The sequence below is a fragment of the Plutella xylostella genome, chromosome Z (assembly GCF_932276165.1).
Source record: "Plutella xylostella chromosome Z, ilPluXylo3.1, whole genome shotgun sequence".
Lineage (NCBI taxonomy): Eukaryota > Metazoa > Arthropoda > Insecta > Lepidoptera > Plutellidae > Plutella > Plutella xylostella.
Window position 1 is genome coordinate 6,762,515 of NC_064012.1, and position 26,980 is coordinate 6,789,494.

The 26,980-nt window shown below is 39.6% G+C and overlaps 2 protein-coding genes across 2 annotated transcripts; one reads left to right on the forward strand and one right to left on the reverse strand.

The window, feature by feature from the left end:
• Positions 1–6,392: 6,392 nt before the first annotated feature.
• Positions 6,393–18,712, reverse strand: LOC105397969 (mediator of RNA polymerase II transcription subunit 23). Its single transcript, XM_038121974.2, has 16 exons — positions 18,495–18,712; positions 16,307–16,551; positions 15,914–16,046; positions 14,844–15,799; positions 14,202–14,596; positions 13,683–13,857; positions 12,581–12,756; positions 12,083–12,201; positions 11,290–11,477; positions 10,534–10,717; positions 10,037–10,182; positions 9,460–9,683; positions 8,874–9,113; positions 7,969–8,413; positions 7,234–7,440; positions 6,393–6,963 (listed from the first exon to the last, which is right to left on the reverse strand). Exons 1-16 carry the CDS (start codon positions 18,528–18,530, stop codon positions 6,825–6,827), a joined length of 4,008 nt encoding a protein of 1,335 aa, XP_037977902.2. The 5' UTR covers positions 18,531–18,712; the 3' UTR covers positions 6,393–6,824.
• Positions 18,713–19,013: 301 nt separating this feature from the next.
• Positions 19,014–26,735, forward strand: LOC105380131. The gene is made up of 6 exons (XM_048632530.1): positions 19,014–19,280; positions 20,089–20,232; positions 20,434–21,549; positions 21,636–21,801; positions 22,225–22,423; positions 24,330–26,735. Exons 1-6 carry the CDS (start codon positions 19,152–19,154, stop codon positions 24,445–24,447), a joined length of 1,872 nt encoding a protein of 623 aa, XP_048488487.1. The 5' UTR covers positions 19,014–19,151; the 3' UTR covers positions 24,448–26,735.
• The last annotated feature ends 245 nt before the right edge of the window (positions 26,736–26,980 follow it).

The window sequence follows — 26,980 nt, forward strand, 5'->3', positions numbered from 1 at the left end:
ATTGTCGATTCCTTTCAAAATGGCGTCTACTAGCTCATAAAACCGGATGCTACAGTGAATCCTTTGTCTGCCTTTCAGTAAATATTGTTTGATATAAAGTTATAACACGTTCAAAAAATAATATTAATATTAATACGTATTAATGATATATGTGAACCCTTAATATTAATTGTTATAATAAAAGAGTACAATAGGAAAGTCTCAATCCGGAAATTAAGTTTACCGCATATGTTTGTGTACAATAAAAGTAAATAACTGCTCCTGGAATGAAGACGTGCTGTGTGTGACCACATTAAAAAAAATAATTGGTCATTTTTTATTATGATCGAAAGTGGTGCTGATCATGTCTTTGACAATTATTTTCTTTTTTGTGATTATAATTATGTATGCTCTTGGTGTATCTATAATAATAATAAATAAATCATATATTTCTCCTGAGAGCGGTGGTAGCTCAATCGGGTAAGCGCCCGCTTCTCACGCCAGAGATGCGGGTTCGAATCCCGGCGCTGACATGTACCAATGAGTTCTTTTAACTTAAGTACAATGTATACCATCGCTCTTACGGTGAAGGAAAACATCGTGAGAAAACCTGCATATCTAGATCTAGCACATCTAGATATGGGAACCCACCAACCCTCAGTGGACCAGCGTGGTGGAGAAATGGTCCAAGCTTAGGAAGGCAGTTTAGACCTTGGGGATATGCACAACGGTTCCATTCGAGAGAGCCAGGTGCAGGTATGTACACCCCCACAGAGAATAGAATAGAATATATATTTCTCCTGTCACTTGCGAGGAAAAAACTGTTAGTAAATAATATAATGTTACAACCAAAAAAGAGGTTTATGAACCGGAAATGGAAAATCAGGTATCCTAACTAATATTATAAATGCGAAAGTAACTGTGTCTGTCTGTCTGTCTGTCTGTCTGTCTGTTACTCTTTCACGCCAAAACTACTGAACGGATTTGAATGAAATTTGGTATACATACGGTCTAGACCCTGGGAAAGAATATAGGCTACTTTTTATCCCGTAATTCCCACGGGAAAACTTTTTAAGGCGAAGCGAAGCGCGCGGGAACAGCTAGTATAAAATAAAATGACTTTTTACTTTCTGAAGTTATTTCTCATTTCCATGCTATAAGACACCTGTGTTTTAGGGCTGATTTTTCAATAGTCATATAAATGTTATAGATCTAACGAATAAAATGATTTATTTCACTAATATCAACGTTCAGACGCGACAGTATCAGAAATTATTCCCCAGGTATCTTATTATTCCTACTTCACTTCGCAAAAACTGTAATAGGTACCTATAACGTTTTTGTATATTAAAATAATTGTTTGAAAATCTCGTAATTTAGTTTTTTTGTCAAGTCTATTTTGTTTTTTTCTTTTTTGTAATTGATAATCCTAAGAACTCAGCCTAATACTGTTGATAAATATACTAAATTTTTAACGCAAACAAAAAGACAAAAAAAAATATACCTATATTAAAAAGTTGGCCTTACTCCAGTCAAAATATGTATTATACCTACTTTTGACGAGCGTTAAGGCACACGTTAAGGTACTTTCCATAAGCATAAATGTAGTATTCAGGTAAAAAGCTAATTAGAAAGGTTTATTTCTATTCCTACAATTCACTCATAACAATAAATTAAATTATCAATCTCGAAAAACAAAACAAAATATATAATGGTATATTATAATATTTATAATGTATAATTAAATATTTCACTGCAAGTATGCAAAAGTCGATTTTCAGCACTGTTTTTGAGAAATTATCAAAGTAGTTAAAGTTTTTGTATAAATCATTATAAAACAACTAAAATATTTAATGGATCCTAAGTATATAATTTAATCTCAATTAATTATGTTGTTTATTCAGGGTACATACCCTTACATAAAATGCCTTAAAAAGTACAGAGTTCCGAAGCTGGCAACATTGGCGCATAGCCGTTATGTTGGCAGCAATGGTTTTCAGTGTTGCCACAATATGTATGATAAGCTACCCCAAAAATTCGATATTTTTTTATGACTGTATCTCGTTAAATTAAGCAAATGTTTCGGAATGACATTAAAAAATGGTTAAGTTTATCTATAAAGTAGCTAAGTTGGCAACATTACAGGCTTGACATAGGGTAGCCAACATAATAATATCGCCATACATCCTGTTCTATGAAATGCATTCTATGTTCTATGGAAAGTTGAGGCTTTTGTATAATTTTTGTACAAGGAAATAATGATTAAGTTTTCATTTCCGCACAGAGTACATTAATGCATTTCCGTTTTCTTCATCTTTTTACCAGGATGGTGATGTGATTGTGATGTTGCAATGCAAGGGCCAGCCTCTACCCTCGCTGTTGGTCCCATAGAAACTCCATAGTCCATAGAAATAAGCATTTGTGTTATTATATAATATAAGAGCCTATCTTATCTTAATAGTTCTAGTTTTTCGCGTAGGATTCACTTTGCCATAACTCAAATCCGTTCGAGTCTTCCGTCCCCTCGACGTAACACTGCCCGCATTCTTGTTTTCACTCTCAACCAAGGACTTTGAATACAATATCCTTGCTCTCAACTGCTGTTTGGGAGCTATTACACTTTTATACCTGGCCAAACTACCTAGGTAACATTAACAAACCACCTATCCATTCTTTTATAGATTGCCGGAAAATACCGATAAATCTTGAGATAAGATGTGTAGCGCTGGAGACCCAGTAGATGGCGCTACACTGGCACATAACAATATGTAGGTAAGGCCATAGACATAGACACTAATATTAGTCTATCTATGGTAAGGGCGCAGTGCCTAAAAGCTCCGTACACCTTTCTATTCTGAAAGGAAATGTTGTAAGTACCTATTGCGTTCCCAAGATGAAAACCATCATAAGTTTTTTCCAAACAGAAAAGTACCTAGGTAAGTACTTACTTACCAAAATGTGTGTACGGTGACACACGGAATATTATACCTACCTAATTATTATTAGTAATTGTCCAGAGAAAGCTATTCATTGCAAAGAGGTATTTAAAATAATGTAGAACAAACAAGACAAGTAGGTAGACATAAAGATTTATTGATTTATTAAAATGACAATGTACAAAATAAGTACATCAATGTTAAGATCTTTAGGTACATACATTTCGTTCGTAAGTAATAAATTAGGCAGCGTATCACGCTATCGTGTGTGAATATTATCGCTTTAGTGACGCTTAACCATGTAATATTTGCCATTGAGCACATTCATGACGTTAATTTTTTGATCAAAAAATAAATTATTTCTTATTCTTTATCCTTAATTTATTTTTCCTGCAACGATAGCGTGGGTCGATGCGTTAATTTACCTATATATTTGAAAGATAATACAAATAATTTGATCAAGCATAATTTACATCACAACACAGTAAGTAATGGGTGGTTATTTTTATAAAATTATTATTATTATTACCTAAGTCAATAGGTACTATAGCTTGCATAAATTATAATTAAGTTCATAATAAAAATAAAAATCTTCTTGTAAATATGTACTTAGCTAATTAACACATAATGACTGACGACATCCGATTAGCTTAGTGAAAATTAAATTACTACCGCGTGGTAAATAAGTAGGTCTACTTTGATATTACATATGTATAAGACAAGAGTGCTTGTGATGTGTTATAATTACATGTAATATGATAGATCAATTAGAAAACTTATGCGGTTTTCCATAAAAAGAAGACAAAAGTAAAACATGTGCTCTGTAAATACCATTAAAAACTCCCAATTAACCTGGATTGAACTTTTTTTTGTGGTTAGTAATACCGATACATTTTAATCACAATAATTAATAATATATAAATTACATGCAACAACAAGGTGAAGTCAAATTTGACCGATAAAAATAATAATTTATTTTTATTATTGATATTGGGAGAAAGTGAATTGATAAAAAAGTATAACGAAAATAGGGTTAATAAATACCTACTAAAAGATAAGTTAAAATACCAAACTTTTTCTAAGCCTCGATGGTAAAAAATATGGATTAAGTTTCTTTGTAGTTTTGATATTGTTAGCTACTTTTATCAGTAGTTCTTAGCACTATATGACAAATTACCAGTTTTTAACTAGCTTAGCTTATTATAATGTAAGTATTGAAATAGAAGTAATGCTATATAATTATTATAGTTATTAGGTAGTATAATTATCTTACTTATTACTTTAGTCTTATTACTATCAAAAAACGGCACGAACCCATAATAAAATGTAAATTTTAACACTTAATCATATTCAATTCCTCATCCATATTTCAATGAGGGCCTTCGGAATAGAAAGCACCTTTAAAGACCTATTCATGAGTGACATAACTGCCGAGCCTCTGCCCGAATAGCAAAATCACTAACCGACTATTATATCGCTTCGGTCAAAATAGGCCCTAATCATTATTTCATAAAAATAAATTACATTAACCTAACTAGATCAAGCCATAAAAAGTGCATAAATAACAAAATATATAAATTAGGAAGTGTTTACTTCAAGAAGAAATATTAAATAGAGTCATCTGTTTATAAGTAGGTATTGCTATCAATTGAAACCTTGCAAATACATACAGTTACATCATCATAATAATATTATTATTTTGTTTAAAAAACTACATAATAAAAATCTTTATTATGTAGTTTAAAAAAGTTTGATCAACTAAGATTAAGTTACCCTTATTACTGAATTAAGAAATACATACATCTTTTTGGCATAAAGTAATTTGGCCTAAAATGTCCATAATAGCTTTAGTCCATATTACCTAATGTTATGCGTTCCGAGTAGGTAATGTGAGTAAAAAAATGACTACTTCTGTAATTTTTCACAAAAAAAAGATATTGCGACCAATAAAAAAGGTTTTCAATTAGTTATTGCTTATTTCTATTAGTCTTTAGCTGGAATGCCGTATCTCCTTTGTAGTTGTGTTATTTATTGTTAACTACAGGGTTTACGCTTATATTGCTTCACTACATAGTAAGTGCATATAAAACAAAGTTCCCGATGTCCCTATCTATGCTAGAGAAAGGTTGCCAGTTTTATGTGTACTGAACACTCCATACCGTTTTGACGACAACTGGACATACTGTGTATACGGATAAAAAACAGGGATATTACATAACATCAATAATGCGTCTTGTTAAAAAAACTACCATAAATACGTTATTGCTAAAGTTGATTAAATATAATATTAAATAGTCACTTTCCAAAATAATATTATCATTTTTGAGTAGATAATGAGAAACATGAACTTAAGGCCTGCTCAATGACAATCTTATAATCACAGCACTGTCGGTCATACTTGACGTTCTCAGTTTAGAACTGGCAGACCGGCATGTCTATAAATGGGTACTGACCAACGTTACGAAGTGTAATGTAACATGTCGCACAACGAGCATTCGTGCAGTCAGTACGAATGTAGTGTTACGGGGAAACCAGCGAGATTTTAGAACACAGCGTTGCGTAACATGCTGGCTGGGAATGTTACAATACAGTCCGTAACGTTGGTCAGTAGCCACCTTTACAATAAAATTGTAGCCCCCAGTGTAGTACCACTGGAAAGCTTAACTTATGGTCAATGAAGAGAGACAATTCGCACGCAAATTCATCGTTTTATAAAGTACCACTAACCATGTAGAAATATGTTCCGTCATGACTTCATGACGTCATCTTGTTCGAAAGTCATCGCGTTCATACGGGAATAATCTCATACTTAAATTAAGGTGCATTCAAATAATGCTCGGCATGTTTAACGTGGCATTAATGTGTACTGGACATACCGAGCAATACCCTTTTAATAAAAACCCTTTGTAGCCCAAGGATTAATCTTAATCTAAGAGCCGTATTACTAATTCCAGTGGACGATAAACTTACCCCATATTACTAGAATTATATGCGCCCGCGCAACTGAGCGGACCGGCCGCTAACGCCATGCGAATTCATGGTGAGCGACCAAACTGCTAAGAGCCTTTACGACAGCAAAGAGCCTTTAAGTCCAAGACTACTACTAAATACTACTGGAAAACGTTACCCAATCGTTTAAGACTCAAAGAGTCTATAAGCACAACACTACTACCACTGGAAAACGTTACCCAATAATTCAATAATTTAACCACTACAGTCCACGCGTCTACTCCGAGCTGGAGGTCGTGCTAGACGGCGTGTAACTGTAGTAGTTTGAGTGCTAGGCGGTGTTGATCTGTTCCACGTTGAGGTGCGTGATGAAGCGCAAACGCGTCCCTACTGCTGGGGCACGGGTCTCCTTTCAATGAGGGAAGTGTTTTAGGCCTAGTCCACCACGCTGGCCTAGTGCGGGTTGGTGGACGCCAACACAAGCAAGCTTGTGCTGAGAGAGTTATCGGGTAAGTGGGCTACCCTCTGAATAAAATCCTTAAGTAGCCCAAGGATCAATCTTAATCTAATAGCCGTATTACTAATTCCAGTGGCTACATAGCTTACCCCATATTACTAAGGCTAGAATTATATGCGCCCGCGCAACCTAGCGCTAACGCCATGTAATTTCATAGGCAGCAGCCAAACCGCTTACTGCCAGTTTCTATAACTATATCTATCTATAACTGGTAGTTACTTTCATACGATTTTGTCAGATTGTAACTTTTCATTATGTCAAAATCGTATGAAAGTAACTACCATTTATGGATAGATAGAGTTATAGAAACCGGCAGTTAGAGTGTTTAAGCCCAACACTGGACAACGTTACCAAATAATTCAATATTTTAACCACTACAGTCCACGCGTCTATTCCGAGCTGGAGCTCGTACTAGACGGCGTGTAACTGTAGTAGTCTGCGTGCTAGGCGGTGTTGATCTGTTCCACGTTGAGGTGAGTGATGAAGCGCAGGCGCATCTGAAGCGCGGGGCGGAGGCGGCGGATCACCAGCTCTACTTCGGACTTCATGGTGTCGCCCACGAACATGTACTTGATGTGGTAGCTGAGGTGGTGGTTAGGGAAGTTGTTGGTTTTGGATGGTTAAACATGGTATATTATAATATTATGTATGTAATAAGATATATTATAGTGTTAAGTTCAACATAATGTGAAGGGCGAGGTCTTGAGTGCTATCCACGAACATGCAAACTTAGCATGGGATGCTCGACCTTGTGGTGATTGGGTGGAGGGCAAGGACAGAGTGTTGTAGCGCTCCATGGGAGAGTTCAAAAAAGATAGAGAGAACAAAAAATAACAATTCAAAAAAGGATACAGCAGATCGCAGATCGGATCTATGTACTGCAAATGCGTCTGTGCTTTATCCACTTGCGCTAGAAGCTCGTACAACGCCAGGGTGATGTCCCGGACGGCGCGAGACAGGTCCGAGTTGAACCGCTGGAGGAACGGACCCACGAGGTGGCACAGGTATAGCAGTTGGGCTTCTGTGTGTATCTCGGGGGATAGCTTGTCTTTCACGAACCTGGAATTGTGGAAATAGATCTTGGTTTAGGTTTTTTGGGTTAGGCCACGTTCAGATGACAAGCGCTCAACGCGCGTTTTGTTAACGCGCGTTTACAACTACATACATTTTATTCAGGCTGTACACATGCTAACGCGCGTCACGCGGATTAAAATGTATGTAGTTGTAAACGCGCGTCATCAAAACGCGCGTTGAGCGCTTGTCATCTGAACGTAGCCTTAGGGGTTGTGTGTGGGAAGGATAGTATGTATGGTGAGATGATGGGAATAGTTTCTGGTATAGTGTCTGCGAATGCTTTGATGGTTGGGGTTATGTCTGAGGGTTTAGTATGAATGTTGAGATGATGGAAATGTTGACAAACCGTTCGTCAGTTCGCTTCTTAAAAGCATTGTAATAAAAAAATATATGATATATTATGACAAAGTTCTAGTTACAACGCTGTTTTGTTGTAATTTACAAACACACTGTCTTAAATGGATCTTGAAACGTCTAAATTAAATATTTATAATATATGATCATTATACTCACTGAGGCACCTGCATGATCTGCCCGGGGCCGGCGTGGTACCATATAGCGTGGGCCAGCGCAAGCGTCAGGCTGTACTTATTCTCCAACATCACCTCGTTCGTCTCGTCAAAGTTGAACAGATCAAACGGCGAATGCGTGTACTGCCACTCCGCCATTTCTGTACTAGTGATTAACTCGAATATTCTATCATGAACCACCATCCAGTACGGGTCAGGGAGAGCGGCCATGATGAGACCTATAGCGTTGATCCACAGTTGTATCTGAGTTGGTGGGACGACGACGAAGCCTTTAGTGATGATGTCTAGGAGGCAGCCACCGACGAATTGTGGCTCCTGTGGCAGTGACATGAGTTCTACGCAGGTGACATATAGCGCGTGGGCTGAGGGATTCGGGAACTCGTTGAACCTCCAGTCTGTGTTCGGGAAGTGCGAGTTGCCTGTCATCGCTGCGGTGCAGTTAAGGATATAATTCATGAGTATAAAGTGATCGCTTTAGTCATAATTAAGATGAGATAGGTAATCAGATCAAAAAGCTCAATTATTTGAGTTCTGATGAAAGAGGAATCGAACTCGCGATCAAGGAACCTTTAAAATACATAAATGAAATTAATAAATAAAGACAAATTACATCATTACAGACACAGATAGCCATCTAAACACCCCAGGACATCTTAACATATCGGTGACAAACACAAGAGCGCGTCAAGGGGTCACCGCGGTGAAAGGAAAAGCCAATCAGAATAGCCTAATTCTCTGAATGCCCAGGGTACGCCAGACGTTGTAGGTATATGAAATACAGTTGATACATCAATAGGTCGAGGAGTCTCGAAACATACAGGTCAAGCTAAAAACACCCATTATTTCCAGCCTCTTTTAAAAACCAAAACATTAAATTGCAAAGGATACTGCCAACCATGCGTTTGACGAGCGTCAAGAAGTAGTTCAGCTCCGGCACCCAGGCCACAGCCTCCGTGTCCACTTCTGCCAAGTAACCCTGGAACGCATCAGTAGTGGCCCACCCCGGCGGCCGGATGTCCTTGAGCGAACCCAGGACTGCGTACACTAGCTTCTTCTTTAGCAACGGCTTGTCTCGGAGCTTGGTCTCGTAGTAGTGTAGGGTGTTGTATAGGAATGTCACTGGGCGGTCTGGAATGTGAAATAATTATATGATTTTAGGAGTTAAATATCTAACGTAAATTTAATAATAAACCCTAGTACCGATTTGACAGAAGACGCTCGTCATTTGTATCATGGGCTTATCCTATTGAAAGGGAACATTTTTATGACAGTTCGTTTGGGACGAACGTGACCCAACTCAGCGTAATGCACCAATAGGGCCTCAGATTAGGTGTGCACGAGGCTTTAACGATGTTACCTCTTCAAATATAAAGCATTTATTCCCGCTAATGAAGATTTATTAACAGCTAATGAAGAGTCAACTTTCTCAATTACAAACTGAGACACACAGATTTATATAGCAGTCAAAACCTACCATGAAACTTGTACAAATATCCCAGGTGTTCCAACAGCTGTTCCAGATTCTTGCAGGCGAGCGGTATCTCGAGATGGCGATGCACGATGATGTCCAGCACGGGGATGAACCGCAGACACACGTTGCTAAGGTAGACCGGGATGGGGCCCACGAATGCACCGCTTGTTTCTTCCGGGGCGAACTTTTCCGGGTACTTTCTGTGGAACGCCAGGTGCTTCTCGTACCTTTGGGGAGAGGGGGAATGATTTTGGTTACAGTAATTAGACTAAATTAGTGGTTTACTTGTGTAAGCTGAGTTAGCATAGCATAAATAATTTGTCTATGTATCTTTTAGAAAAACTGCCCATTACCAAAAAAATATATACATGCTTAACTATATGAAAAACTATAGTAATAAATACCGTGTTCACTAACGTTTTAAACACCTCTTGAACGTTTCTTAATTATTGTAAGTTAAAATTTATGTTTATAAAATAATTATTTTCCCTCCTCGTCTTACATTGCAAGACATGAAGCGAAACGTGTATACTTATGGCCTTATGGCCTATTTAAACTGTAATTAAATAACATTTTTTACCAATTATTCTGCTTCCAGTGCTCGGGAGAGTTCTCCTTGACGAAGTCCTGTACTCTGTTCCTCAGCTCGGAGCCCTTCAGCAGCAGCAGCTGGATGATGAACAGGCACACCTGGCTCTCGTTGCCGTCGGGGTTCGGTCGTAGGACCTGTGGGATTCCCAGTCAAGATTAATATTGCTAGACAAATATCATGTTACTAATACTGGCTTAATTGGCAAAAGAAAGGAAGGAAGCCCTAGAATCCTCGGAGGAGTAGAGGGAATGAAGAATAAGGTGAAGATGAATAAAGTAAGTAGATTGTAGCTGTTATATTTGATGTAATATATAAAACGCAAGAACTAGATTTTTACGTCATACAATCGGTACGTTTCATACAACAAGATAGAGTCGTGGTATGCGTATCAGTATCAGCGCCCCAAAGAGTCCAAAGCTTAGTTTTTCAAAAGCAAGAGTGACCTATACCCTATACCCTTAAATGTACCCAAAAAAAACACTTACCAAACACAACACGAGCTTGTCAATAGTGACGATGTTGTACTTCCATATGATGTCATTGATGGCGTCGACACACTTGTGAATGTGCGGGCCGCCCGCCGGCGGGTTGGTCACTTCGAACACGAGGTAGTCGCAGAACTTGCGAAGGTGGGCGGATAGGGCGCGTGCGCCTATGCGTTCGAGGATCCTGAGGGCAAACAAGATTGGTTATGAAGGTGCTATGTACACTCGCTAGCAATGAAGAAGTTCCATCCACTAATTAAGGTGCTATGTCACTGGAACTTTTCCATTGCTCACGAGTGTGTTATAATTATAAATATATAATGCTGTCCAATGTCACCAACCTGCCTTTCATATTGTAGGACCACTACCTACTGCTGCGCTTAGGTTTTCAGGTGTTATATGTGTCCCAAAATAATACATTTAATTAAGGCTGCGTCCCCATATGGCAAACTTCTGGTGCCGACTGTGTATCGGCTTATTATGCCAAGTCTTCACAGTTTGCTAGTTAAGTATGCGTTAAGTCTACGGCTACACACCGACGAACTGTTCACCTCCTGCCTACAGCCGCAGTAACATCAAGCCTACAGCCAACAACTTATAATTATTGATGGCGGAAAGGAGACCTAAATTAAAGACGCGCGACTAAAACGTTTCTATGCGAACCAGCGATGGTACACCTCACTCGTGTGATGATCGCCATTCGCGTTCTATTAGGACGCTATTTACTTAGGCTCAAAACTACGCCAACAAACTCACTTGAAAGCAATGGGGCATATCCTGTTAGTCTCGAAGATCATCTTCCACAGCAGGCACAGGAACAGCGGCGTGCCCGGCACGGAGAAGTGCGTCACGATGTCGTTGTCGTTCGCCATCGACGTCCACTTGCGGTACTCCTCCTCCACGGATTTCTTTAGCGCTTGCTTGTTCTCTTTGGGTGCTGGGTTCTGGGGAAGGATACGGGGTTTTAAGTGATGTTGGCGTGTCGGTGATAAATTGTGGAACTGGTCTATGATTGGTGAAAGGGTACGCCAGAACAGGTTATGATACGTCACTCGGAACCAACCATTCAAGCTTTTGAGTAAAGTTTCAAATTAATCGTCATCATGATGCAAAACTCATAAAGTTTCCGCTAGCGGCGCCACTTACTATGCGAAAAAGAGAGTTCGAGTGAAAACTAGAAGGCCACCGCAGACGTAGTCGTCTCGTGCTCACATTGCGGCGTACAGTAGACGGCGAGCTACAAGAACTGAGTTGGACAGAAGCCAGGACAGTTGCTGCCTAGTAAAGTATTGTAATAAGTGCACAATGCACATACCTGTTTTGTGTCAGAATTTTAAAGAATGTAAGCAAAGTATATTTATATCTCTTTCTTTTAATTTTAAACTGTATTTGATTGTGTTTATATTAATGTTTTGTTATGTGCCTAACAAGTGTTGAGCATATCTGTAATTGGTACATGTTATAGATAAGTACCTCTCGAATCTTTTTTTGTAAGTGTATTGTAACATGTACTGCTGATGTGCCTTAAATAAATAAAATAAAAAAATACCTGTTGGAAGAACTCGACGAGCACGGGCGGGAAGCACTGCAGCGTGTGTTGGTTCCACATGTGGGGCGTGTTGGTCATGATGGTGGTGAGTAGCTCCTTCACCGTCGACCCGTCGCTTCCTACGAAACAAACAGAGGATTATTATCATGATGACATACATTACAATTGTAAACTACGAAACGGCGCGGCGACGCATGCTAAGATTAACGCACCGTTACGTATGCAAAACCCACCAGCAAAGCCATCACTGCTGGACATCTACCACAGTTGCAGAAAAGTACTTTCATCCAGGGTAACATCACCCTTCTAACAAAATGTGAGTTGTTCGTGAGGAGTTTATAATTACAAGGCAGTATCGATTACCCTCGTCGACACACTAACAAGAAGAAGATACCCTACTGTCTTCCCTTTTCTTTTCTGCTACCGACTGATACAAATATCTCATCCAGCCAAGCAATTTCATAGATCCATAAACAGTTCCCACACAATTGCACTCACCAGCGCCAGTCATATAGATCCCGCGTGCGAGAGTGAGCACGAGCACTCGGTTGAGCTCCTCGCTCTCGGACGACACGTGGGTCTTGGGCTCGGACACCTCGCGCACTCGCGACAGTTGAAGCTGCACGCCCGAGCTGCCGAGGCTGGTTATGAGGCGCAGGGCTGTGCTCTCGAAACTGGAGAGGAAAGAGAAAAATTACGTGACTATTTTTTTTATTGTTTTTCATCACCAAATGGAACAACGATGGAGATTATTGACTGTGTGTGATTGGGCGTAATAACAACAGTTCTTAGTATACCATAGATGGCTCTGTCGGTAAAGGAAAACATTGTAAGGTAACCTAAATACTAGAGATGCCACGAATATTCGGCAAGTATTCGGTATTCGGCCTATTCGGCCAGTTTTTTCAGTATTCGGTATTCGGCCGAATACCGAATACTTAAAAAAGTAGCAAATATCTTACAAAGAGAATTAAAAATCTAAACATTTAACTATCAAACAATCATTAATTGCGAAAACCTGAATGCAACATCATATTTAAAACTAATTAAAGGCAAATTGTTATAAATAAAGACAAGTTTTTCGACATTTATTCGTAAGAGACGATTGCGCTTTTCTTCATAAAATATACAATACCTGCTACTGAGACACAAGTATTTTTTAACAAAATAGTATATGAGAGGTTTGGCTACTGATTCGAGTTGGTTGACCACCAGTTATACGGATCTGCTGATGATAAAAATAACACTCTTTATATAAAACTTCCATTTATTGAATTATACTGGATCACCTGCCGAATATTCGGTATTCGGCTGAGCACGCCGGCCGAATATTCGGTATTCGGCCAAATCACTATTCGTGGCATCACTACTAAATACCTAGTAGACATCTATATGTGTGGAAGCACCAACGAGCAGAGGCCCAGCGTAGTGAGAAATGGTAAAAGCTAAGCAAAGGAGTTTAGACCTTGAGTATAGGATAAAATTTCGATGAAGCAGTGCACACATTGTGTGTTATGTATGCCACTCAATGCCACTGCAAATTAAAACCTTACAACACATTTACCTCGAACGATACAATCGCAAAACCCCAAACACTCACCACAGTTGCAACTGCATCTGATTGGCCTGCGGGTAAGCCGCCAAGGAGTGTATGTTAGACAGCAGCGTGACCCGGTAGTGAGGCTGGATGTGGTGGATCCGGTACGAGAACATGTCCAGAAGGTTGTGCAGGATGCCCCACGCGTAGGCTTTGAACACGTTCGGGAGCAGCTGGTCTGCGGGTTAGGAAAGATTAAGATCAATGAGTGATGTTTGGACAAATAATCAAATAAGGTAAAGTTTTGCATAATCGCCGACGACTGAGTAAGCGGTTATAATGCCAGTAGTTTAATATGCCAATTGTTCAGAGCACAGTTTGGTAGTTTTCCGTTCACTCTCACTCTAAGCACTTTTCAGCGGTAAGCGCGCTTAGTAATAAGTGAGCGGTTTGCCTACTGGGAAGTCAGCCTTCACCGTGTGAATAATTTAATTTTCATTATAAAACCAATTACAGATGTACGGCACATCCCTACGGACCATGTCATTGTTGTTTTGTCATTCTTCTAACAACTATACTCACTTATAAATCCCTTGATGCCGAGCGACTCGATCTCCGTGTAGACTAGCAGCCGACTGTAGGTCTCCACTAACGCCGGCGCCATCATGCCCCCGCCAGAGATATTCGTCTTGTTCTGCGCCAGCTTAGCCACGTGCGTCACTATCGAATGTATCAGAGACATCTTGCAATGCAACGTTAGACTGTCCAGAATGCACATGGATAAAGGTGCAGTAGGTAACGGGGTAGCGGGATTCCCATTGGACAAGGCTTTCTGGCTGCCGAATAGGGTCTCAATGATGATGCCCATCGGACGTGCGTAGTATTCTTGGTTGGTTGAGTACGCGTTGCAGAGCAAGGCTATGCGGTAGTCTGCGCCCATCAGAGTGGGCGTGTTGTTCATTAGGTGCTGGAGGAACCTGGAAATAATAAGTTTGTTGCACTGATGCAGATGTTGAACTTTGATTATCTTTGATAACATCTTGCTGGTACTTAAAGGTTGGTATTGTATTAATCGAAAGCTGTACTTCATTCACAAGTCTGTATTGCATTACTATTTTCTTCATAAGCATTACCCTAAATATTTAAGAAAGTCGTAGCAATTCAGCAGAATTAATTATAATTTAAGATACCTATGTACAAAAAATAAACTTGATGAATACATACTCATACTGCAGCAACAAATTGTCAGGCCTCGGAATACTAGTGTGCTCCGTCTCGGCTTTCTTCAGCAGATGCATGTAGATGCACACCACCGCCATCTGGTGCGTGCAGTGGGCGCGGGTGAAGTCCGGCACCGGCAGGGGTTCCTTCTCCGGGTATAACAAGCCGTGCAGCTTGATGATCGGCATAAAGTTTGATAGAGGGTTCCTCTGGATACTGCCCGAGATGAACTGCAGCAGCACCCACATGAGGTGGTCTCGGCCCTTCAGCATCTCTCGGCCTACGAGTTTGGAGTGCAGGCAGATAACGATGTTGGGGAACGACGCGAAGCCGAACAGGATCAAGTAGATGACCTGAGACGAGAGGTGCAGCCAGCACCAGTGGGTCGAGAACATTTCATCCGTCTCTGTCTCTTGCTCGCTCTTCTCCATGGCGATGATCATGAGCTCGACTAATTGCTCCTCGAGGGCCACGCAGCGCTGCTTGTGCTGCTTCTGCAGGCCTAGCATGGAGCACACCATGTCGCGCGAGTACGGCTGCTGCAGAACATGCCTCAGGAGCTCTATCTGCGGTTTGAGGAGCTCCTCGTTGTATGGCAGGTTTCCCTTCAGAGAGAACTTGAGCGTGGTCGGGTCCAGCCGCCACGGGTTCACCAGGTGGTCGGCGTAGCCCGAGAACTCCACCACGGGCAACATGTTCGAGTGCCCGATTATGGACACCATCTGAGCGCACGGCTTGAAGCTCTCGGCGAAACTGTACATAAGCTTCGACAGCATCCAGTGAGACCAGTAAGTGCGGCATGGGTATTCTTTCTGTATTTCAGTCACTATGAAGTACGCTGGTAGAAGGGAGGCGTTCCGATCAAAAATGTACTCTACTACACTGCACAGAGCTTTCATTTGGGGAAGCACGCTCGAGTTTAGGTGGACAGGCAATGTAAATGCCTTTTCTCTGCAACCCTAGAATTAATGTATTTTATAGATTATTTTTCTATGTATAAAAACAAATGTTGGAATTTCGATGAAAGTCATTGACAGATTTGACTGCTGACTGAATAAAATAAAGTTCAGTACCTTCATGATCTCCCTCACTCCTTTATAATCCACGCCTCCGACAACTCTTCTGATTAGGTAAAAGCTTTGGATCCAGAAATCTGCATTCTGATATTCTAGTTTCTCATTCGATAGTATACAGTCACAGAGCATTCTGAAATAAAATACATGATTATATCAGTGATTAAACCTATGATGTTTATAGTATAAGTATATTTATATCAGTTCCATCAGTAAGAAAATGAATGGTAAAATCTTAAAAAAAAACATTTACATAAAATTTTATTTCAGTTTGAAATAACTTGGACATAGGCAATTATAGTTCATTAACATGTACTTTTATTAATAAGGGATACTGTAAGAACATGTATTCACTATACCACAGGACAGTCTATCATTACATTCATTACAAACCTGGCTTGTATGATGTTAGTGTTGACTAAATTCTCCAATAGTGTTAACAGTTGCTTCATTTTGTATCTATTAGTCAGGTCGGCTGCCATGGTGAGGTACTGGCGGATCGGTGCCTCTTGGTTTTCCGTGCTCAGAGATGTCATCACAGCACACAGCTTCTTCTGGTATTCTGCATTCCGTTCATTCTCCTCCTCTGTCTTGTGGACTAAGAAGCAGCTGAATGCTTCTTCTACAGACACCACACTCTGTAATAATGTAATAAACGAATGAGCTATATTCTTTGCAAATCTCAGGCTCTTTCAGCCAACATAGGTAACATCCATATTTCTCATTATCTTCTCTCTAGGATAGATGGGCTACTATTTCTGTTTTGTTTAATGAACCTAAGTATACTGATTCAGCATGAGAACCTAAGTATACTGATTCATCATGAGAACCTAAGTATACCGATTCATCAAGATTGTGACCTTGAGCTGTAATGTAATGTCGAAATAGGAGCTTTGTCCCTGATAAGTGTGTTAACAGGATTTTATCATCATCATCATAAACTGTACTGTAATGGCCGATTTCAATTATAAGTGAAATCACAGAAGTCCTGTAACCTGTAGCACTTTAATCTTGTATATTTATCCTCAGGTCAATCAAAGATGCTTTTTAATGGGTTATCAGATCATTATCAGCCAAAATGATGATGTTATCAGTCAACAGTAGGCATCTTCATATTTCATACCAATTCCCGGGTTTGCCAGCTTAATTTTGTGAAGGATTTTGAGAAAGGATCTCCTTTATGAGCACCATAGTGGAGCGGTGGTAGCTCAGTAGGGTAAGCGCCCGCTTCTCACGCAAGAGATGCGGGTTCGAATCCCGGCGCTGACATGTAGGTACCAATGAGATCTTTTAACTTAAGTACAATGTATACCATCGCTCTTACGGTGAAGGAAAACATCGTGAGGAAACCTGCATATCTAGATTGAGCACATATAGATATGTGAACTCACCAACCCCCAGTGGATCAGCGTGGTGGGAAATGGTCCAAGTTTAGGAAGGCAGTTTAGACCTAGGGGATATGCACAAAGGTTCCACTCGAGAGAGCCAGGTGCAGGTACTTACACCCCCACAGAGAATAGAATAGAATAGAATAGAGCACCATAGTATAATTTCATATGGAAAGTGGATGGTAAATGGAGCCTAGGAAAATTGCTTATGATTACGACTTTTAAAGGAAGTTCATAGTTGCCGAGAAAAATAATACTTAAATTTATAATTTATTTCAAACTAGCTGTTCCCGCGCGCTTTGCTTCACCTTAAAAAGTTTTCCCGTGGGAATTCCGGGATGAAAAGTAGCCTATGTTCTATCCCAGGGTCTAGACCGAATGTATACCAAATTTCATTCAAATCCGTTCAGTAGTTTTGGCATGAAAGAGTAACAGACAGACAGACAGACAGACAGTTACTTTCGCATTTATAATATTAGTTAGGATCCTTGTTATTAATGCAATTTTTCATTTTACAATACCACACAGAACCAAAGCAGGATCCAGAGAGATTCCAGAATATTAAACATGAATTTTGAATGATATGCAATGACGATTGAGGCATTGTGTTTCAGCCTATGTGCGGAGGGTTAATGCCTGCATTTGGCCATTGCAAGCATTTAAGTTTCACACCTAGAATCTTCCTAGTGGCTATATTATGTATTTATAAACAATGAAAATCTATCATATGAACAGATGAATATGCAGTAGCTTATATGAAAAAAAATGAATACAAAGAAAATGTGCAGGGCAGTGGGTGCACTACCATATACCAATGACAGTGGGGAGCCTGGCCTGTTATTATAGATAGCCTATAGCATAATGGTGATGAAATGAATAAAGTATCTCTTCCAACAAGCTGTCTAGGTTATATGGCCTGTGTGTAGTTCCCAGCCTCCAATTCCATATTTTTGTACTTAAAAAATTAAGCATTATTTTTTAAAGTCATCCTAGTTGTAAGACCACTTGTACCATATTCTTGGAAAGTATTGGTTTGGTCGTCGGCACTCCCTCCTCATAGCCCACCCACCTGCTCCACGTATGAAAATCAACGTCCCCAGATTTACCATGAAAGTTTCCTGCTAATTGCTAATATCGTATAAACAGGTATATTATTATGAAAGCTTTTAAAAGGGAAATGCTTAGATGCTTACCAAAATATCATTAACAATATTGGCTACGTCTGCCATTTTCGCAGGCACTAAAGTAGTATTCAATTAAGGCTTATGTTAACACAAAATATTGCAGATAAACATAATTGCATCAAAAAGCGGTTTTTGCCGAGTAAATCCAAGATATTTAATTTATCACAGGCAAAAATGTGATGTAAAAACTAAACACAACACAACTTTGTTTTTTTTCAGAGTTTTTTTCTTTTCAACGGAAAATGCTAAGGACATTATCCCATACAGCCTGGACTTATTTTTTGTTCAGTCTTATATGTTATTTACTTTGCTTTTGCTTCTCATTTTTGGTAACTCGCTATTTGGCTGAGCTATTTGGTGATTTGTATTTCTACCTTATTGACTTTACATTACTACGTTCTAGTGATTTATTTATCTTTGATGATTATTATCTCCGAATATTAACGGCTAGCTTATTTATAATATTACTCTATGGTTACCAGAGAGCACAGTTGTGCTTCAAAAAAATTTTTTTTTGTCTATGGCAAATTGTGACCGACCCATGTACGGGGCTGGAGTTTAGCGTAGTGTATTTTGTTAATTTTGGTGTAATTTTTCATTAAAATAGTGTAATTATTGGCCTACAACTATGTTTTAATACGAACCTCTCGTGGAAAATGTTCGGTGATGGAGTCACCACCTTCATTCTCAACACATTCTGAAGTACCTCTTCTTAGCGAAGATAGTGGTCTGTTCATTACAAGTGGGTCGTTCTCTAGCGATTCAGCAAGTGGATGGCATCACATCACATCCGAGGTAATTATTTTGCAATTATTAATACCTGTGCGATGCTAATTTTGACGTGCTGTGATTGTGGTGTCCATTTCTGAATTGCTGTGCTTTACTTATGTGTGTTTACATTAATACCACATGCAAGTCTCCTCTTCCAGAAAGCAAAATTAGATCTAATGTATGAGATGAGCATTTAATGGAAAAATTATAAATGTATGCATGATTTATGTACCTAATTCCTTTATATCCATTTGTCTTATCCATATAAATGTGTGTGTATGTAACTAATATAAGTGTCTTTACCTGCTAATTATCTTAGTGCCATTACTATACGAAAATACTACAAAATCATAACAACTATGCACCATTAGTTACACCCCATTAAAATATAATATTATGTCTCATGCACCGGTAGGCATTTTGAAAATGAATGTGATACTGCACTTCCATACAAAAACTTCTGCTTTGAATGACATGCACAGTAAATGAACCAATAGCCTGAGGTCTACCAGAGATGTTCAAGGTGCTGCTATCGGTAGACTTCATTTTGATGGTATTTTCCTAACTCACAGCTTTTTGAGTTTACATAAGAATATATATGCGTTAATTATTACAATAGAAAGTCAATAATAGTGTAACAAGTCCAATAAAATCAATAAATGTAGTTTTGGCACATTATTGGCATACTTATTTTCTGGTTTTCATATATCTGCCTGATGTGATTATTGTGTGTTCAAAATGAGATGTTATAATATACTTATCCTATTCTATTTTATATGTATTTACTGATATGGTTAAGGTTAATGTCACTAATATAAACTAACCATTGCAGTTACAAGAAAGTGACTATGATGAAAGATCATTGTCATTTTGTGAATCGACCCCCGAGCGAATGTGTGGTGGTAACTTCAACACTGTGAAGAAAGGGCCTGGCAAAGTTATAGTGACAACTATTGAACCACCTCCAGAATTTCAGGTTTGTATTGTATACCTACCCCATCTTAGAGCTTTGCATCACCCTTGAACTTTTGAGTCCCAGTTATCACAATATAAAGTGAGACACAACAGATTTTCTATTGTCCGATTTCAAATCTGTCCTCTTTGTAAATATGATGATTTTAGATTATTATCTCACACCACTCACACACACACTTATCAAGCTAGCTTTTGTTGACAGGACAGTCCAGTTCCTGTGGTGAGCATCCACAAGTGTGACTCTGTAGAGGGTCCGCTCTGCACGGATGACACGTACGAGTGCGTGGTGGGCGGCGGCGTGTTCGCGCGCTCGCTGAAGCCGGAGCGCGGGCTCGCGCGCTACGCGTCGCCGCGCCTCCCCCCCCGCTCCCCGCACCGCCGCGTCTCCTCGCGCCTCTCCTCGTCCCACAACTCCCTCGTCACGCAGTTCCAGGCCGACGACTCCTCCTTCATCACGCAGGCCATCTCGCACGACACGCTCTCCTCCAACACGTGCGACATCACCGACATGTACAATGTGCCCCTCGACAGCGACATCTACGCCGTGCCCATCGACATGGTCAAACCCATCACCAATCTGAGGCACAAGAACAACAAACAACGCGCGGCTAAGAAGCGAAAGAGCGTCTCCCACCCCACGGGCATGAACCACCCTCCAGAACGAAATCACAAGTCCACTAAAGACTCGTGTAGCACTAGGACTAAAGAAACCAAACCTAAGAGACATAGCTTTCAAATTAGCACCGCTAAGAAAAACATGAGTGAGTCGGAGGCGGAGCGCGACTCGCTGCACATGACGCTGCGCGAGATGCGCAAGTACCTGCACACGCTGTACTCCAGCTCCAGCGAGTCGGAGCGGGGGGCGGCGCGCGCGGGCGCGGGGGCAGGCGCGCGGGACGACGCCACCGACGTCAACGGCAACGGCAAGCTTGCCTACAAGGAGCCCAAGCCCTGCCCCCGCGAGACCAACAACAACACCAACAAGAAGACCACCAAGAACACGCTGGTCGCCACTAAAGGCAAGCACAAGGAGAGCGATGCGGACTGCAAAAGCAAAGTGTCGGTTTCGAGTGGAGGCACCAAGAGCCGCATGGCGCCGGTGAAGCTGTTGTCGTTGAACTTGAAGCAGAGTTTCTGCAATTTGTTCCGCTGGCGGCGCGGGGGCGGGGGCGAGGCGGAGGGGGCGGCGGGCGCGGGGCCGGCGCGGCGCGCGCTGCCTCCCCTCCCGCCGCCGCTGCCCTCCCCGCCACCCGCGCGCGCCGCCGCCGCCGACGACCCCGTCACCGACTTCGCCACCTCCATACAGAAGGTCAAAGACGTAAGCACCATCCTTTGCTACCTCTTACCACTACTTATTACTTATTTGCCTAAGCATGAATGAATCAATGAGCACTTCACTTGCAGTACGGCTGGTACTGGGGCCCGATCTCGGTGGAGCACGCGGAGAAGATCCTGTCCAACGAGCCGGACGGGTCGTTCATAGTGCGCGACAGCAGCGACGACCACTACATCTTCACGCTCACCTTCAAGCTCAACGGCTTGCGGCATGTGCGCATTGAACATGATCAGGGTATGTGCTTGTTTATGAAGATATCTTATTGTCAGACTTTCTGTACAAACTAAGCAGAAGACCTAGGTCGGGGCGCAAGACGCGCATGCCAAGACGTATTAAAGAAGTAATAAAAGTATTGCTTCGAGCTCACTCACATGAATCCCATCGGGTGGTAACGAAAGCGTGTGCGCCGGACAACTTGTCACGTCTTAATGTGTGCGTCTTGCGCCCCGTACTAGGCTAGCTGGTCCCATAAAATGCCTGCTCAGTTACTAGAGCTTGACTATGATTTAAGAGACTTACGTGTTAATAATATTATGACCTTTTCATCTACCATTTTTTGCTCATTGCCAAGTAAGTATTATCTGACATATATGCCTTACTGGAACAAACTATCATGCTTTCGGTCCTCCCTTTCTATATACTCCTTACCCCCACCAGGTAACTTCTGCTTCGGCGGGTGCGCGATGTTCAAGGCGCAGACGATCGTGGAGTTCATCGAGAACGCGGTGGAAACTTCTCGCAGCGGGCGCTACCTGTTCTTCCTTAACCTGCGCCCAGTGCTAGGCCCTGTCAGGGTGCAGCTGCTCTATCCCGTGTCCAGGTTCAAGCGGGTGCAGAGTCTGCAGCACATGTGCAGGTGATGGCTTGTTCTAGTGTCACTTAGGTTTTCCCAAGAGCTTTGATAAAAGTGCATAATATAAACTTTCATCTTAAATGACACTATCTTTTAAAAAAAACTGCATCAAAATCCTTTGTGTATTTTTCAAGATATAAGTATACATACTAGTGATGTAACGAATGTGTGTTTTTGGATATTCGCGAATGCGAATGCGAATGCGAATATCTGATATCGATATTCGCGAATGCGAATGCGAATATTCAGTTTGTGTTCAAATTTGGAGCCATTTGTATGGTTTAGTGGCAGTCTCGTACTGAACGAGGTACGTTACTTTATAGGCGCATCCCGAATCAGACTACCCAATACTAGTCGCAGTTTTTTGTAAAAGTAGTAACACTATAGTTAGCTCCGTAACTGTTACGACACACTGCGACTGTGTGCAGTTACTGTGGACGACTCGACTTACACGAAACATTTAAACGTCGATTGAACCAATGCATTATCCGAAACTTAACCATTTCTAAGATATTTAATATATATTTTTTTACATTATCAGCTTATAAGCTTTTAAATAAGATATTTCAATATCAAATGGATTTAGGTATCACTAAGATATGGCCAAAACAACCAGAGAAGGCGGAGAAAACTCAATAGGGGTTTCCATACTAAAGTCAACAGGACTGAAAACAATCACACTTTTAGTTTTCCTATTGAATTTTGTCCGCCTCTGCTGGTTGTTTTGGTCATATCTTGGTGATACCTAAATCTATTTTTTATTTATTTATTGAAATACCTCATTTGACAGCCTATAAGTTGATAATGTTTTTAAGTTGCAGTGCACAAAAAATTGACATGTGATATTCTTTTTTAATTTAACTAACTTTTTTAATTTCCTATTACGTTTTGAATAAAAAAAATATTATGTTTAATTATTTTAAGGAGTATTTTGTGTCTAATTTAAGTCAAATAATGCACATTTGATTATTTTAATTAAGGTGTCACTTATGCAAAACAACTAAAAAAAATGAAATATGGCTAGTTTTTTATTTTTATTTTCGGTTTTAAGCATTACATTTTGTCAATTTAAAAAATAACCTAAATATTAATTATCTTAGAAATGGTTAAGTTTCGGATTATGCATTATAGGGTTCAACCGACTCAAAATGTTCAGGTCACCTCCTGAAACGATCAGGTCTACTTGCAAATAACCCAGTATACTGTCAAAATACGCTTTTTGTTTGTTTATGTCTTATGAAACAATTAACATCTAAAGTTTCATTTTCCAAAGTAAATAAATAATACCAAATGATAAAGTACCTTAGACTGGAAATGCGATTAAGAGGAGATTTTGTTAACCTACCATTATTATCAAATAGTTTTCGTTATTATTAATGAAAACTTCTTGAATCCTAACTAATCCTAACTAATATTATAAATGCGAAAGTAACTGTGTCTGTCTGTCTGTCTGTCTGTCTGTCTGTTACTCTTTCACGCCAAAAGTACTGAACGGATTTGAATGAAATTTGGTATACATATGGTCTAGACCCTGAGAAAGAACATAGGCTACTTTTTATCCCGGAATTCCCACGGGAAAACTTTTTAAGGCGAAGCGAAGCTCGCGGGAACAGCTATATAATATAATAAGTTCTTATGAACTGACATTCGCAAAACATTCGCACAAAATCTTGCGAATGCGAATGCGAATGCGAATATCCAAAAAAATGCGAATATTCGCGAATGCGAATGCGAATGCGAATATTCGTTACATCACTAATACATACCTACAGATAATGACTTAGCAACTTTGTAAGGTATTGATTTTGAACAACTTTGTGTCGAATTTTTACATGGCGATTGTACTTTTACTGACACCCTGTGTTGTGTTACCCGTTAACTTTTAAACTATTATTGTATATCTTTCCAGATTTGTGATATTAAAATACGTGCGGCGAGACTTGATAAGCGGGCTCCCACTGCCGCGCCGCCTTGTGGACTACCTCAGCGCTACGCACTACTACTCCGAGCTCTTGTCCGAGATCTAGACCCAGGGGACGCCCCCACACCATGGGTAAAGTACAAACTACTGTCTACACAACTTCTCAAATCTTTAATGTATAAGTACGTGGTTTAACAAGTATTTTGTGTTAGTACGATTTTATTGATGGGATTTTAATATCCCTGACTGTAAACTGTAAAGGGTGTATGTTAAAGCCTTAACACATAGGGCCAGTAGCAAATTGTGGGTCCGGTTTTATACTTGAATGCTCGAGGTACTGGTACTCTATAGACGTATCGTAATGTTTGGACAGGCCAATGTTCTGATTGTAAAGTAATAAAGTGAACTGGTAATAGAAAGAACGACAGACTGGGAACTAAGGGTATGATTTTAAATGTACGGCTGATTCTTGAAGCATTTGTTAAGGAAATATGTAAAAGTGCTTACAATATCTACATAAGTTTTAGGCTGTGGATTATTAAATTTTTCGTAAATTAAATTTAGGGATTACGACATTTGATTCGTGTTCTTTTGTATGTTTAGGCTGATCTGATCCACGAGATAACTTCTAAAGTAGTTTGTAAAGTATATGTTATTGAAAATAAATGTAGAAATCACGGGAATACATTTAATCACAATAACTGTTTTGTAGTCGATTTTGGAGCTTATTAAAGAAGCATTATATTATTATCTCGGGTGTAAATGATACTCTACATACTCGCTAGTGATCTACTTTAACCACGAAACGAAAAAGATTTCAAAATTGCGCAGTACCTAAAAGTACAATACGGCAGATCGAAAAAGTAACATATCCAATATGACAATAAAATAACCTATAAATGTTGTGGTTAATTATTTTGGGAGGGTGTCTTTTACAGCCTGTATATACAACCATTCATAATCATGATCATAAACACTGGTTCACCATTACAGTGGTGTGCATATTGAATGGTACAGAAAATTAAATAAGACCACATTCAGTTTCAGCACTATAGTCCGGGAGATTTGGGTATTGATTTATTTCGTATCTCCTTGAATGTAGGTCAGACCAAAGAGCGTAATTACATTAAACTCACTCGGGTCATAACGCGGCGCGTAGTTCATTGCAATAATTAAATCTCTATTGGATATTTGATGAACTTGCCTCAACTCGAGTAAGGCGAGGTCTCAGCTCTTTCGTGTATAATATGATTGGGTTTAAGTTATGTAATTATGTTAACATATTTAACACGGTAGTATTTCTGCAAGTTCACAAAGAAACCATGTTAAAAAATATGATTTAAACTTTTACGATACAATCGGCTTAGTCAGTCCTGGACACTGGGAAATGTTTTCTTCCTCAGAATACCCACGTGGAACATGACATAGTGGGTTGTATCGGTGACAATATTAAATAGGTTTCAACTATTTCCGATTTATCTAATAGTATAATAGGCGTCAACATTCTAAACAAAACCTTGGCCGGTGTCTGCTTTGTATTCTTGTGATATTAACGAAACGCTTTGGCTCTTTAATAGCATCCATCTAGTTATTATATAAAGCGAAACTGTGGTAGCTCCTACTAGCCTTAGAAACAGAGAATGGCGTATTATTTTTCTAGACATGCGATATCGCGAATGTATTTGCCTATTCACTCAAGTGATATGACGGTTCAAGATGAAAGAGAAAGACAGTGGTTCCTCAGAACCATTTTCTTTTTCTTCAATTGGAACTTGTTGTTTGTTCTATGCCTACTATAGTAAATAAAGTTGTATACATTTCGTACAAACTATTATTAGCATGGCGAATGTGATTGGTGATTGCTCACGGCAATGCTACTTGCCAAGCCGTGGTTCCATGTAACAAACAAATATAACAAATGTGCCTACATATAGAAATAATATCTGACTGATTGCAGTTGTAAACATTTACAAGTGTTGATGTGTTCATCGGATGCGCCATTCTCTCTCACTCTTGCAATAGTACTTACACATATTATTTGTGACAATAACACACATTGCGGTGGTAACCCTCGCGTGGCTAGTGTACAAATTAGTTAAGCTTAGCGATAGCTTAGACTATAATATATTGATAAATTATTACCAACGTAGAAATGTGTTAGGTTATCACGCTCACTAACATAACTAAACTTTTCCATTGTTGACTCACATAAAAAAATACATTTCACTGATATTTTTACTTCAGTTTTGTTTTGTTTATTGCATGGCACTACTGCTAAATGGCAATACATAATATTATACGTCTGTAATTCAAACAACCTCACCCATAAGTAAAGCAGAACTTATGTAAAGAGACTAACCTAACAGACATTATATTTTTCTTTTTTTTACATTATCCGTTTGTTTTATTAATTTCATACACGATTTGTTATTTATTATGCACTAATCATTTTAGTAAAATATGACAAGTAATCCAAGTTGATATCGAATCATTTTAAAGCAATAAAGTATATGAGTGACTGCCACTAATTCCTACTTTCGACTTAGTCTTTAAATCATTCTAGACAGTTAGAACAGATCCTCGCGTCTTATGATCATTTCAGTATTGTTACACTGACAATAATTTATGTATGTACGTTT